Source organism: Nicotiana sylvestris, chromosome 2, assembly GCF_000393655.2.
Source record: "Nicotiana sylvestris chromosome 2, ASM39365v2, whole genome shotgun sequence".
Classification (NCBI taxonomy): domain Eukaryota; kingdom Viridiplantae; phylum Streptophyta; class Magnoliopsida; order Solanales; family Solanaceae; genus Nicotiana; species Nicotiana sylvestris.
In genome coordinates, this window is record NC_091058.1 from 127083552 (window position 1) to 127095775 (window position 12224).

At 34.2% G+C, this 12224-nt stretch overlaps 1 protein-coding gene across 1 annotated transcript; it reads right to left on the reverse strand.

The window, feature by feature from the left end:
* Positions 1-281: 281 nt before the first annotated feature.
* Positions 282-3279, reverse strand: LOC104217114 (myb-related protein 306-like). Its single transcript, XM_009767264.2, has 4 exons — positions 2839-3279; positions 2601-2730; positions 939-1390; positions 282-763 (listed from the first exon to the last, which is right to left on the reverse strand). The coding sequence occupies exons 1-4, from the start codon at positions 2969-2971 to the stop codon at positions 507-509; spliced, it is 972 nt and encodes a 323-aa protein (XP_009765566.1). The 5' UTR covers positions 2972-3279; the 3' UTR covers positions 282-506.
* Between the last annotated feature and the right edge of the window lie 8945 nt (positions 3280-12224).

The window sequence follows — 12224 nt, forward strand, 5'->3', positions numbered from 1 at the left end:
ACATATGCAATAAAATATTTAGGTGGAGTCCTATGCAAACTCAAACGCATTCTCTATGAAAGAATGGTTTAAGTTTAATACAATGATAATGTGTAAATCTTTACTAGTATCAGATTAAGTTGACATACACGTTACGTTACTTCCATAATAACTTTGATAGAATTACCTGAAAGATATAGTTATAACATGTTATAATTTTTTAATTTTCACCTTTCTAATATAGTATGAGTGAATACATCTTAAATCCATTGAAATGAAATTTAAAAGCAATACAACGAGCGTAGTCATGGTAAAAGAACTCAACTCTTGGCTGAACTAGTCAATGTAAGAATGGATTAAATGTACACTGTTAAGCACGCCATACCAGACAACAAAATGGGGATGCCACAGATATGCCTCCAAAAAAATGAGAGTACGTTTAGCCAAAAAAAAAAAATGAAGAGATGGAGCATTCAAATTTTTAGGAATCCCTCAAAAGAATTCTACTATAACAAAATAAAATCCTTCTAAAAAAGGTCAGCAGTTTCATCAAAAGAGAAGCTAGTCAAATCGTCTTTCCCTTGAATGGTATTTTCATCAAGCAGCCAATTTTCTAGCATAACGGACAAGGGCAGTTGTGAGTTAGTATTCTCTTCTTTCTTGATTTCAACTTGAAATTTACTACCCTCAGGTGATGCTGTTTGAGACAACTGATCTGAACTTGACGGTTCAAATGACTCCAACCCAAAAAGTGACTCCAACGCTTCCATTAACACCATTCCACCTGTTGGAAAGATAATAATTAAGTAATTATTATAATATATAAGATCAGAATAGCTGGTACTATTCAAAAGGAGTTGGAGAAAATCTTAGTATAAAAAATAATTTGATTCTCCATATAATAATTTAAAAGTACAATTTATATTTTTAAATGAGACGATCAAATAATTCAACGATACCTTTGCTTTCTGCACTTGGAGTCCCATCACAGGAAGAGGAATCAGTTGTGGCAATGTTATTAGATGAAGTTTTTGAATTCTCAGAATTGTTTGTGGAAGAACTTCGCATCCATCCTTGTAGCAATCTGGCTATATTCTCAGTACTTGATGCATAGGTAGAAACTGGGGCTGGGGTTTCTTGTTTGATATATGGGGTTGAGTTTTCCAGTGACAAGGCACTATGTAAAGCCTTTTTGGCCATGTTTATATCAGCTTGAAGTGTTCTTTCCCATTGGCCCCTAGAGGTTGAGTTTGTAGATGACAAATTATGGCCATTTTCTACTGAGAATAGATCATCATCTCCAGAGCATTTTTCTTCAAGATTTTTCATCTTTTTCTTTAGATGTGTATTCCAGTAGTTTTTAATGTCGTTGTCTGTTCTCTCTGGTAGATACGAAGCTATTGCAGCCCATCTGTTACAAGGTCACACCAAGTCACAAACATTAAACTCAAGGATCTAACTTATATATAGTGATAATAAAAATAATTTTTACATTGTTACGTTGGTGTATTTTAGCATGTTATTACAATAAGTAATTTGTCTTATTTTTAGAATACTAAATTTACTTCTTAAAAAAAATAATTAACTGCAATTGTTTTTTAAATGATCTCATAATGTAAAAATCTCATTTACACTACTATTATATAGGAATTAATCCAAAACTATTTCACTAAAGATCAATATACCAAATGATGATACAAACCAACATAATAATAAGTAGGGGTGTTCATGGTTCAATTTGGATGGTTTTTTCCTAAAAAGAAACCAAATCAAGTAAGTCGGTTTTCAAATATTAGAACCAAACCAAACCAATTAAGTCGGTTTTTTCTCGATCCGGTTTATGTCGGGTTTTTTCGGTTTTTTAGATTATTTTTTATTTTTTTCTTAAATATAAGACATATACCAAACGCATATTCCGGTGACCCACATTTTCAACGTAACACTATCAAATCAATTGGTCTTTGAGAAATCTATTATTTACCAAGATATATTGATGATAATTGAATCAAATAGTGATGAATAATTTAAGAACCCAATTAAAAATATATTATTTTTAATACGAAATGGATTCTTACACTTAACAAAAGAAAACTACCAATCAAACTAGAATGTAAAGGTAAAGAACCATACTAAAAGTGCAAAGTGCAAACTACTAACATTTACCATTAAATTTTTAAAACTTTGTATAAAAATATACATATATATAGGTGTAATAATAAATTTGAAATAGATACTCTTGTAGTCGGTTTGGTTCGGGTTTTTCCGGTTTTTTTCTGATTAAAACCAAAACCAAACCAAATTTGATCGGTTTTTGAAATTCAAAACCAAAATCAAACCAAACCAAAAAGTATTTTTTTGGTCGGTTTGGTTTGGTTTCGGTTTTGTCCGATTTTTCGGGTTTTTATGAACACCCCTAATAATAAGTATTATGCTACGAATTCAAGATCTAGAATTGGTTTAGAATGAAGTAAACTTATTATATACTACTATATAAGTACTTTTTAAAAAATATTAAGTGTATGTAGTTTGAACTATGAGCAACAGGTCAGCTAAAGCTGCAAAATACGCCCTAGATTAGTTTTTAAAGTATTAGGTTTAGGAGGGAAAAAGAAGATATATACTTGTTGCCTAAAAGAGCTTGTAGCTGGATAATCATCTTCTCTTCTTGATCTGTGAAGCTACCCCTCTTTATTCCTGGCCTAAGGTAGTTAGTCCATCTTAGCCTGCAGCTCTTGCTACACCTCCGCAATCCTGGGAAAAACAAAGACAAATCTTTAGTAAACTCACTACATTTAGCAATATATAAGCACATACACTCATAAATAAATAGAATAAGAGAAGCTAAACAAGACATTAAACCTGTCTTAGTGGGAACTGCCCTCCAATTTCCTGGACCATGTTCTTGAACATAAGAGACCAACATTATATCTTCTTCAGGAGTCCATGGCCCTTTTTTCACCCCTACTTTGTCACAGCAAGGGGGTCTTCCCATCTCTACACTATATTGATCTAATGACCCTTTTTTCGTTTGGTTGTAATTGCTCCTTCTATTCTATATGAATGCTAGTAGTTTCTTCTTTGTTGTGGCTTCAGCCTTTTTTTTTCTTGTGTTCTTGGAAATTAGAGCAAAGACAAGGGTCTAAGGCTAAGGTAGTTTATCTGCAGATATAGAAATGAAGGAGACCTAGAGGAAGTGACCCAAAATAAGCTTTAAGAAGAGAGTGAAGGAGTCAAAAAGGTGACAGGCAAGAGCATTTACTCCACAGCCAAAGTCAGCTGATGCCCTCATCTTGAAACCGCGTGACATTCAATGTTCGCTCTATTGCCAATATTTACTTCTGCTTTTAAGCAATAACCTAATTTCTATTCTTTACTAACTCCTCCTCTTGCCTACATCAAAGTAAAGCTAACTGTCATGCTACACTAACCAAAATTTTCACTAATATGTCACCTGACCACCTTGTTCCTCATTCCAATGAGCTTCTTTCAAGCAGAGAAGAGTTGGGAAAATTAATCCACTTTTTAGTAACTCGTGCAACACATCCTTGTTTAAACGAATTCGGGTTATGACAAATAAACTTGATCTAGCAGGGTAAATCCGAAATGCCATCAAAGATTAGTTAAATAATGTAATCCAACGAGTCAAAATGTAACCTAAGCTGGTCCAAACATATAAAATCAAATTTGAAATGATGAATTCTGTAAACATGGAAGAACTTATACTAATAATTTAAGAACAATATATTGCCTTTCACATTTCTTTTTCCAAAAGCAAAAAAATAAAGAGAAGATGTTGCGACGTGGGACAAGTTGATTTATGACCGATTATTTGAGTAATCTTGACCCTAGCCAACTTAGAACAGATTGAGTCATGGCTTTAAATCATATTCATAAATTAAAGAACTCATACATTAAATTAATCCTGAATTTGCGGACATTGATAAACACTTCTTTCTTTTACATTTCATTGCTATTTGTGCGAACGTGTTTATGGAGGTAATTAACGCAAGGTTTTGAGCTTCCAAGAAAAATTAAAGCACACTACATCTATCAGTAATGATTCCATATTAGTGTATATATATATATATCCAAGTCACTTCGCACATGATGCACGTAGCAAATTAGTTTACAAGCCAAAATAGGGACACATAACACTCATATGCATATTAAATATTAATCAACAGGCAGGACCCTCCATATCCATTCAATGAGTATGAGTAGTATTCCTTTTATAATTTATTATTTGAGTGTTACCCAGCACCATTGAGCATTAATCCTCAAGAAATCCCACAACTTTCTTTTAACGAGGTGCATGACAGTAGATCTAGTGAAACAAGAAAGGACAGTAGGGGTGTGTTTTGGTATGAAGGAAAATATTTTTCGGAAAATGTTTTCTAATTTTTACATGTTTGGTTGGCTTAAATGTTTTGGAAAACATTTTCCTTATCAATTCATTTTCCTCTTGGAGAAAAATGTTTTCCTTATCAAGAGAAGGGAAAACATTTTCCAAAGCTCCTTCTCAACCTTCCCCACCCTCACCAACCCACCCCACCCCCTCTCCAAAAAAGGTTTTTTTTTTTCAAATTTCAGTTTTTCCGTTACCATCCACCCTACTACCCCTCCATTATCTCCCTCCGCAAAAAAAAAAAATTTACCTTAATTTTTTTTTTTTTTTGCAATTTCAAATTTCTGTTTTTCATTTTTCTGCACCACCCACTACCCACCCCAACTCCCCCACCTCCCCCCCCCCCCCGCACAAAAAATTTTGTAATTCAAATTTTTGTTTTTTTTGTTTTGTTGTCCCCTTTTTTTTAGGTCCCCGCCCCCTCACCCCCCCCCCTCCGAAAAAAAATTTAAATATATTTTTCAGTTTTAATTTTATTATTTATCGGTTTAAAGGCTTAAAATTTTACAAGTTCCAAAATTATGAGTTCGAAGGTTTATGTGTTTGGAAGTTTATGGGTTTAGAAATTATAAAGTTTACGGGTTCGAAATTCCGTGGTTTTGAAAGTTTAGCGGTTGGAAAGTTTATGAAATTTGTGGGTCCGGAAGGTTGTTGGTTTGAAAGTTTATGGATTCATGTTTATTATATCTAAATTATTTATGAATACTCTTAAGAAGTCATTTTCCTTAATTTGCGTACCAAACATCGGCAAATGAATAAGATTACTACTTGTTTTCCAAAAAAATATTTTCTTGGAAAACATTTTCCACGAAAAATATTTTCCGTATACCAAACACACCCTAGATCTAATTTATTTTTCTGCTCTAGTTTATATCATATCGAATTGGGAGCACTAGAGGGGTCATTTATTTGTCAATTTAGATCTGCAGCATACTGAAAATATACGTCGATTTTGAGAATGCTAGCTAATTACAATTATAACCTTTGTATGTAAAGTTGTACTGGCCATTCACTGCATCTAGGGATGGCAAAAAGATAAAAATAATAATTTTCATTCATATTAATATGGGTTGGATAATTATCTATTTAAAAATGATCAAATATGGGTATTATTCATATAAAAATGGATACGCAATGACTAACCAATGGACATAGCCATCAAAATCGACTTGTACCATAAAGACCAGCCCAACCCAATCTGCTACTTAGGTAGAGTTGGGCTAAGGTTTCTAGCCCATTAAAAATGAGGCTTATAGGCCTGACTCAAGCTACACCCTGCCAATTCCTAAGGGGTCGGACCGTGGGCCAAAAAGAATTTAATTTAAATATAAATTTATGAAATCAAGTGATAATACAACTATTAAATAGGAACCTCAAAAAACAAAGTAGCATTACGGAGGTGCTAAATCTTATCTAAAAGTTTAAACAGATAAGGAGGGCAAACATGCCCATAATTGCTAGCCTTTCTTTCTAAGAAAATCTCACTTTATATCCATTAATTTCAAACTATTTACCCCTTTAATGTTCAGGCCCGAATTATTTATTTCTCCTATCCATGCGGTCCAAACTATTTACCCGGCCCATGCATTATCTTATTCCCCTCATTTAATGCCTCAGTTAACGCTATTTCACTAGCCATTTCTTTCATTTCAAAAATCCCATAGCCAAACCATGAGAAATCATATTTCACACAGCAGTTACTGATTTCACTTGTGAATTTTTCTTCAGATTTTGTTTTTATCTTCAATATTATTGTACATGAGTTTCACTCCAAAATCCTCTTTCTATATTAGTGTGTTTTTTGTATTTATTTGTATTTCTAAATAATGTTGCACTGTGAGCTGGTCCCGAACCGGACCGGACCGGGCCCGCGGTCTTAACGGGCCTCACGGGCCTGGTGGGCCGGTCCCGGTAGGCCGGTCCTGATGGTCTTTTTATGCCCGTGGCGGGCTAGTCTTGTTTGGTAAGCCCACGAGCCCGGGACCGGCTGGCGGGCCTGGTCCGGGCCTAGCGGGCCTAACGGCTATAATTTAAAAAAAAAAAATTAAAAAAACAGCCCAACGGCCATATTTAAAAAGTAGCCGTTTGGGGCTTTTTTTGACCGTTTGGTAGTTTAGAAAATGGCCATTTGGCCCCCAAACTTTATATAATTACACTTTTTCCCATTTCTCAACTATAAATACCCCCTCATTCTTTCATTTTTATTCATCAATCTCTCTCAATCTCTCTACTACAATTTCTTAATCTATTGTTGAAATTTCGTGAAAAATTGTGAAGTTGTTGAATTGAAGTTTTCAAGTGTTCAACGATTTTCAATTTTCAAGAAGTTGTTCGGCAATCCGGTAAACTCGTTTCAACTCTTACGTTTTAAGAATATATTTTTGTGTGGTTTAGATTGCATAATTATAATTAATATGGCATCTTCTTTGAAAAAAATATTTGGTAAAGGAAAAGATAAAACCGGTGAAAGTAGTGGCCAACCAACTACCCTTCCCCCGGCTCCCCGACCTAGAAAAGATAAGCAAGTTCAAAGTAGTCGTCAACCTAGACGTCCCCTTGTTTTCAATTTACCGATAGTGAATTTTACCATAATGTTGCACCAGGTGAAAGATTAGATGATGAAATTATGAATGCTCTTTATCCTAATGAAACCATCTTAGAAAATAATGAGGAAAATGAGGATGATGATGAAACCCAAGCACCGGATTTAGATGATACACCTACTAGTCCTCTTAATAACCCAACTGATGCACCGGTCGACCCACCTGTAGAAACTCCTACTTTTAATAGAGAACCTGCTAAACGCCTAGAAACATCATTAGTTTGGAATTTTTTTACTCAAGTAAGAGAACAAAATAAGGCTAAGTGTAAAACTTGTGGGAAATTAATGTCGCATAAATATACTGGAGACCGTAGCGGCACGGGTAGTTTGACTAGGCACATAAAAACACACCCTAGAGATAAGGCTAGATTTTTTCAAATGAAAGCGCAGCTAGAGGGGACAAGTGTAGATTCTGCGGTTAACCCTAGTACAGGTTCAAATCTAGTTCAACCAGGAATTAACACTGTCACCGGAGGTATTTTATATTACGATCCAAATAGAGATCGTGAAGAATTAGCAAAGATGATTACTGTTATGTGCTTACCTTATACTTTTGCTTCTAATCCTAATTGGGTTCATTATATTAGAAGAGTTTTTAATCCTACTTATAAAGGTTGGCCTCGCGCAACAGTTAAGAGTGATATTTATAAATTCAAACATGAATATGAACAATATTTGCGGTATTTATTTACTCATATACCTAATCGGATTTCTATTACTACTGATATTGGTAGAAGTGGTAATGATTGTGATTATCTAACTGTTACAAGTCATTGGATAGATGAGGAATGGATAATGCAAAAACGCATAATTGCATATAGAATAATTAATTCGCGTCACACAGGTAAGTTTATAGCTAACACTGTTGCAGATATTTGTAGATATTTTTGCTTTAGCGATAAAATAATGGCAATTTCTATGGATAATGCTTCTAGTAACACTAGTGCTATAGGCATGCTTACAACAACACTAAATCCTGCATTTACTAATATTTTCCATGTTAGATGTATTTGTCATATTTATCATTTAATTGTCGGTGATGGTATGCGAATTTTAAACATAGAAATTGAAAAGGTTAGAATGGCTCTTAATTGGCTTTTTTATTCAAACCGTAGAAGTAGACTTAGAGAGTATTTTAAAAAATGTGATGAATATGGCCTTAGAGAAAGAAAGGTTCCTAAACCTTGCCCGACTAGATGGAATTGTATGTACGAAAGTTTAGTAGTTGCATATGAATATAGAAACCCAATTAATGCAACGTTTAATTCTCGGGTAGGTGGTGAGGATGATGATGAAATGCTTACTACTCAAGATTGGACGAATGTTAAAATTCTTTTAGATTTTTTAGAACATTTTCAAATTGCTACAAATGCATTTTCTGGGCAATATTATCCTACTATTTCAAACTGTTTAGTTTATATTGCAGCACTATCTGATTTGTTTGTTGAATTTGGTGAGGGTGGGGACATTTATGAACTTGCTATAAATGAAATGAAACAAAAGTTTAAAAAATATTTTTTTCCTATCCCTCCTATTTATGGTCTTGCTGCAATGCTAAATCCTACAATGAAATTGGGAGGTCCTCATTTTTGGTATTCAAATATTTATAAGGCTTTAGATCTTTCAAATGAGGAAATTGCTACACTTGCAGATGCAAAAGCTTCAATTAAAATTAATGCTCAAACAGTTTATAATGCTTATCAACTTGCCTTAGAGCATGCTAGGCCAACTATTCCAACCCCTACTTCGTCTAGCTCACAATCGTCTAAAAGAGTTGCGGGCTTAAAAGCTCTTAAATCTTGGACGGAGTTCAGGGGTTCTCAAGGTGATAATTATGATGAAACTTCACATCTAAATGAGCTTCAAGTTTATTTGTCTCAGGGACTTGAAAAGGAGAATCCAGACGGCTCTTTTGATCTTTTGGAATGGTGGAAGGCAAGGGAAAAACATTTTTCCGGTTCTTGCAAGGATGGCTCGGGATATTTTATCAATTCAAGCTTCAACTGTTGCATCAGAGAGCGCTTTCAGTCAAGCAAGACTGCAAATAGGTGATCATAGAGCGTCTATGAGGGATAGCTTGGAAAAATCAGTACTGTTTAGAGATTGGATCCGCTCGGAAAGAAGAAACTTTGGAATTGCAGAAGCACAACCGGCGATAGATGAAGCTTATGAAGAAATGATAGCGGAACTTGCGGAGGATTCGGCTTCGCCCGGAAGTGGTGATGAACAAGCTTCTTTTCCACCACCACCAACGCAACCTCCTCCGAACCTTGAAGGATTTATGAGATTTGTTAGAGATAATACATAGACTAATATGTAACTTGTATTTTGGCACATCTTCCTTAGTTTTTTTCCTTCTAATGGTGGTATTAGTACCTTGTTGTGCTCATTCCATTGGGGGAAGGATGACTAAGAAAGATATGCCATTTTTGGTAATAAAATTTATTGCTTCTACCCTTGAATATCTTTTCGCAATATTTCTTTGTCTTTACTTAGAATTATTTATAAGCTACAATATATACATAAGATACAATATATATACTACAAGAAAATATATTATGCGAATATATATACATAAGATACAATATATATACTACAAGAAAATATATTATGCGAATATATATACATAAGATACAATATATATACTACAAGAAAATATATTATGCGAATATATATACATAAGATACAATATATATACTACATGAAAATATATTATGCGAATATATATACATAAGATACAATATATATACTACAAGAAAATATATTATGTGAATATATATACATAGATACAATATATATACTACAAGAAAATATATTATGCGAATATATATACATAAGATACAATATATATACTACAAGAAAATATATTATGCGAATATATATACATAAGATACAATATATATACTACAAGACAATATATTATGCGAATATATATACATAAGATACAATATATATACTACAAGAAAATATATTATGCGAATATATATACATAAGATACAATATATATACTACAAGAAAATATATAAGAGAATATATATACATAAGATACAATATATATACTACAAGAAAATATATTATGCGAATATATATACATAAGATACAATATATATACTACAAGAAAATATATAAGAGAATATATATACATAAGATACAATATATATACTACAAGACAATATATTATGCGAATATATATACATAAGATACAATATATATACTACAAGAAAATATATAAGAGAATATATATACATAAGATACAATATATATACTACAAGACAATATATTATGCATGACAATTTAGTGTTTTACTATTGTTTTGTTATTTTCTTTTTCGTCAAGCACTTTAATAATTAGATCTACATATATACTACATATATATTTTTAATATAGCCATGATACTACAAGAAATTGCCTTTAAAAAAAAACCCCCGCTAGGCCCGCGAAGCCCACGAGCCCGGCCCGTTAAGCACAGGACCATGTGGGCTTAGGCCCGTCACGGGCCGGTTCCACCCATTGAGCCCACGAAGCCCGGGACCGCCATAGCCCAGGCCCACGAAGCCCAGGCCCACCAAGCCCGGCCCATTTGGCCCACGAAAGCCCGGGCCCGGCCCACTAAACCCATGTGTTGTTGCAGTTATATATTAAGTTTCTCAGCTCTGATTTTTGTGTGTGTATGAAGATCCACCATTGATGAGTTTGAAGCTCCTGTATTTAAAATTTTATATTGAAGATTTATTATGTGATTCGATATGGGTGCTATAAAATATTGATTATAGTACCTTCAAGTAAACTTCCCGGATCAGAATTTTTATGTGTATTTGAATATTCACCATTGTTGGGCTTGAAACTCTTGAATTTAAAATTTTTATTTTGAAGATTTCTTATTTGATTCAAAGTGGGTGCTGTTAAATATTGATTATAGTACCTTCTGGAAGTTCATACTGAAATTTGATAGCATTTGGAGCTGATTTGAGGCGATTGAGATCGAAATTTTCAGCTCAAAATCGAAGAAGAACACAACTACCCAATAGTATACTGCTACGGTATACAATATACAGTAGGAGTATATAGCTATACTGCAACAATATACTATTATAGTTTACAATATATTGCAACGGTATATTGTAATAATCTAAGAAGAACATAGTTACCTATCACGACCCAAGCTCGCCCCCCGTGAACTGTCGTGACGGCACCTAGTCTCTACGACTAGGTAAGCCTAACAAATTACGGAAAAAGGAAACGAAATACGGAACTAGCAAAACCTGGGGATTAAACATAATAAAAACGTTTAAGATGTCGCTCTACATATACAAATACACACTCTCCAAACTGAATCAACTCCCAAAATCCGGAATCCCATGAAATCACAAGTTGTGGATACTACATAGTGTTCTAACTCCAGAATGTCTAATCAAAAGAAAGTACAGAAAGTCTATAGCTAAAATAGAGAATAGAGAGGGATTCCTCGGTCTGCGGACGGGCAGATATACCTTGAAGTTTCTGAAGGTCGCATCGCCTCACTGATAGTATGGCTGAGCCGAAGAACCTGGATCTGCACACAAAAAAATATGTGCAGGAAAGGGCATGAGTACACCACTGCGGTACCCAGCAAGTGTCAAGCCTAACCTTGGACGGGTAATGACGAGGAAGGTCATGGTCGTACTAGTGATATACATAAAACAAGATAAACGGTACGAAATGTGACATTATAATTAAAGCATTAACAGTTAATAGAGAACAAAATCACAGAAAAAATGTAACTTAGTACACAGAGATAACAACATGGGATCTCCCAGGATATCGTCCTGTAGTCCCAAACGTAAAAGTGCAGAGGATCTCCCAGAATACCAATCCGTAGTCCCAAAGTAAATATCCAGTACAAGGGAATCTCCCGGGTGTCATCCCGTAGTCCCAAATATAAACGTACAAGGGGATCTCCTGGAATACCGATCCGTAGTCCCAAAGTAAACATGCAGGAGGATCTCCCGGGATATCGTCTGGTAGCCCCAAAGTAAACAAACCATAGTATCAAGAAAGAATCTACCGTTCTATTCGTGGATAAATAGGAATTCTACTCTAAACATTCTGCACAGAATACAAGTAAGCAGTTAAAGCAGGTAAGACAATTAGAACACATATCCATGCTTTTCCTAAGCTAAACAGGAGGCTTCAAGTACAAGTATTGTTCAATTACAAGAAAAACACATATATTTACTTAATAAAAACGGGATTTTCAAC

Coding starts and splice junctions, on each gene's coding strand:
- LOC104217114 (XM_009767264.2), bottom strand. CDS start 2,971: ATGGGAAGACCCCCTTGCTGTGACAAAGTAGGGGTGAAAAAAGGGCCA. Junction 2,731..2,838: donor GGCAGTTCCCACTAAGACAG/GTTTAATGTCTT, acceptor TGTTTTTCCCAG/GATTGCGGAGGTGTAGCAAG. Junction 1,391..2,600: donor CAAGCTCTTTTAGGCAACAA/GTATATATCTTC, acceptor ACCTTGTAACAG/ATGGGCTGCAATAGCTTCGT.